The sequence below is a fragment of the Rattus norvegicus genome, chromosome 1 (assembly GCF_036323735.1).
Source record: "Rattus norvegicus strain BN/NHsdMcwi chromosome 1, GRCr8, whole genome shotgun sequence".
Taxonomy (NCBI): Eukaryota; Metazoa; Chordata; class Mammalia; order Rodentia; family Muridae; genus Rattus; species Rattus norvegicus.
In genome coordinates, this window is record NC_086019.1 from 63,623,367 (window position 1) to 63,626,729 (window position 3,363).

Genomic DNA, 3,363 nt, shown 5'->3' on the forward strand with positions numbered 1-3,363 from the left:
CTGTTGCTGCTGTAGTTTCTGCTGGTGTCTTTTCCATTGCCATGTGTCTGAAATCACCTACTGTTTGTACTGAGGACATGAAAGAATTTCCAGATGACACTGTGAAATAGACAAGACAATTTATTCCAAGCAAAAAAGACAGTGAGGTAGAATTCTTAGCTTACCATTTGGGGCTTTGATTTGCCTTACTATATTATAACTTCTTTTTTCTACTTCTCAGTTGAGGTCTTTGAAAGAAAACATTTAGAACTACTACCTATAAAATTCAATAGATCACTAGGTCTTAGGAAAAAAAAAACAAGTATGCAAAACAATATGCATGCATGCAGGATTCTGACCATCAACTATAACCCACAAACTAGGTTGTTGATACTTATTCAATGACAAACCTTGTTAATTAGTTTTGAGGCTTAATGGAATGGGATGTTACATTTGAAAACATAAGACTCTGCTCTGCAGCACTTGTGACTGATGACCACATGTGAAAAGATCAGTAGCCCCTGGAGGAGTCCATGAGCCCATGACCCTCTAGTCCTCACCCTGTGGGAGCTATTGGCCTAAGGGGGAGCTGGAGGCCATCTGAAGGGATGGGCCAACTAGAAAACTCTGTAGAGTGTGGAACTCATCAATCCTATTGGGTCCCTGCTGGGAAGAGGAGAAATCAAGGAGAGGGAGAAGGCTTGGTGTTGGGGAAACCTCATAAAGAACTTAGAGCAGATACAAGGTAAGAATTGTGGGGAAAATGGAAACCAGAGACAGAGGAAGGACCAGCATAGAGCAAACTGAAAAGGACAAAGCACAAAGGTACCTGGGCTATGCCTGCTGCTTGTTCTCTGGACTCTCCCTGTGGCTCATTTCTGGGGGGAGATTCTGTTCTGCCCCAGGCGAGGTTTCTTTCTCCTTGGCATGCAGCAACACAGCTTTATCAGGGCATTTGCTATATTCCTGGTCCACCCCTTAAAACCTCTGTGCCGGACCCTGCTGGGGATGGGCTTATCCTCTAATGGGGCTCTGTGGGAGAGTGGGTTGTCTTCTTTGATTTCCTTATTGCTACTCTTCTCAGTGAAGATGCTTGTTGTTTGAATGCATGGGACACTCACGGCACATTTGTGATAGTGGTCCTGTGTAGGTGTCATCGGTAGAGGCCTGAGACGACCAGCCACAGTGGATCTTTTGCCTCCTTTTGGATGAGCATTCTGGCCATAGTGAGATACGTGACCATGGGAGGATGACACCCGCAAGGTGCCAAGGACTGGCAGGCTTCCACTCCTCTTTGGTTCTAATCTAAAAGCAGCAGCAGGATCAAGGCTAGGGAATGGTGCTGCAACGGGACTCATTTGCTGTGCCTGGGCTGTGCAGCCATCCCCCTGGAGAGCCTGCTTTTGTAGAAAGAAATAAGTTGCCATTTCCTCATTATATTTTCTTTGTTTTAAAGAGTGTTTTACTACAGAGGCTTGGAATCCAATGCTTTTCATGGCATCCAAAATGGCCGGGTCTGGTGTGAGGGGAAGCATTTCTTCATAGGGACCTATCAATCCGTTCCAGTGTTCTTTGAACCAAGGGTGTTTCATCGCCTTTCTTGCTGTTGGTCTAAAGTTGGGATTTACCCTCAGTAATTTACTAAGGAGGTCCTCCAGTTCTTTTGAAACCCCACAGGGAGCAGGATATACCCCTGCCACTACTTGTCTTTGCAGTTCTTGGATGATCACTGAATCAAATGGGAGCTTTCCCACTACCATACAGTACAAGACCACTCCTATAATCCACATATCATTCTTCGGCCCGTCATACCGATGGCCAAGGAGGAGTTCAGGGGAACCAAAAGAGTACGTGCCGCAGTGGTGGTTTAGCATTTTTCCAGGTTGAAATTGGGTGCTAAGCCCAAAGTCGATGACTTTGACCTTTTTGTTTTTATCAATCATTATATTGTCCAGTTTGAGGTCTCGGTGAACAATCCCCTTTCCATGGCAGTAGCTCACTGCTGACAATATCTGTTCAAATATTTGCCGGGCCTCATCCTCCTCTATGTGCCCTGACTCTCTGATGTACTGGTAGAGTTCTTGGCCTTCCACCAGCTCCATTATGAGGTATATTCTCGTTTCCTTTTCAATAACTTGTATGAGAGACACTATGTTGGGGTGGTTGATCTTTCTCATTATGTTTGCTTCCATCATGGCTGGCTGGAACCACTGCTTGTCCTTTCGCAGAACTTTGACAGCCACCGGGGTTCCTGTGAGCCGGTGGTGGGCCAGGAGGACTTTGGCGTTGCCCCCTTGCCCAATTGTCCCCAATACTTGGTATTGGGAATGGAAGTTGCCCTCCTCAGAGATACTGGGCTCGGGTGTAGGGGTTGGTAACTCCTCCTCAGTCTCTGTAGGCATTTTATCAGTACTAATGCTACCTAAAAATAACAAAAATGGAATCAAATAATGAAAAAGATGGAGCAATATAGGAGCTAAAATTACACTTGTGGTACCTAAAAGAAACAAACAAAAGAAGAAGAAAAAAAACAAACAAAGACAAAGTAAAAACTAGACTAGAAAAATAGAGCAAAATTATGAAAAAGTTAAGGGGAAAATATGAAGAGTCATAAGTAAAAGCCACCCAAATAACCAACCCCAAAAGAGAAAGCCAAGAGCACACACATACTAAATGCAATGATGAAAATAAAAATCGTCATACTACAATAGGATTGGGCGGCCAAAGATGGCCAATACTATGAATAGATGTTCATTGAAGAAAAAAAAAACAGATGAAAGAAACGAGAGGAGAAAGAATTAGTATAAGACAAAACAAACAAATATAAAAAGCCAACACTTAAGGGAAAACTCCATTGAATTTCAGGACCTAGTGATCCACAAAAATCCACAACTCTCCAGAGCAAAATACTGAAAATTAAAATTAACCAACCACAAGGAATAAGGCAGTTAAATATCAGTGAACAGTAAACCTTAAACAAAGGCCGAAGAGTGAAAGTGTCACAAAGGGCAAATTTGTATCAAGTCTAAGCCAATGATTGCTTGTACTCAATAAATAGAGAAACAGGAATAATGTAAAAGGATGAAACCGCAGGACATTGAAAATGGAGATAGAGTTAATCATCCGACTGCAGAACCGTAAATAATCAAAGCAGTAATATAGCATGTGAGAACATAAAAACCACTAAAAAATGAAACCAGCAATCCATAAAAAATAAATAAATAAATAAAACAAAAAACAAAACCCCAATAAGGAATTAGCCAGTGGCGTGGCAATATGTGACCTAATTCTTTCTCTTGAAGTCATCCAAAAATCAATCAATCAAGAAATAGGCAGCCAGCCATCTACATACGCCTTTAAACTGATATTATGGGGTTGGCATAC

At 42.3% G+C, this 3,363-nt stretch overlaps 1 protein-coding gene across 1 annotated transcript; it reads right to left on the bottom strand.

The window, feature by feature from the left end:
• Window positions 1-804: 804 nt before the first annotated feature.
• LOC134484879 (sperm motility kinase Y-like) lies at window positions 805-2,381 on the bottom strand. The gene has a single exon (XM_063280759.1). The coding sequence runs from the start codon at window positions 2,379-2,381 to the stop codon at window positions 852-854; it is 1,530 nt and encodes a 509-aa protein (XP_063136829.1). The 3' UTR covers window positions 805-851.
• Between the last annotated feature and the right edge of the window lie 982 nt (window positions 2,382-3,363).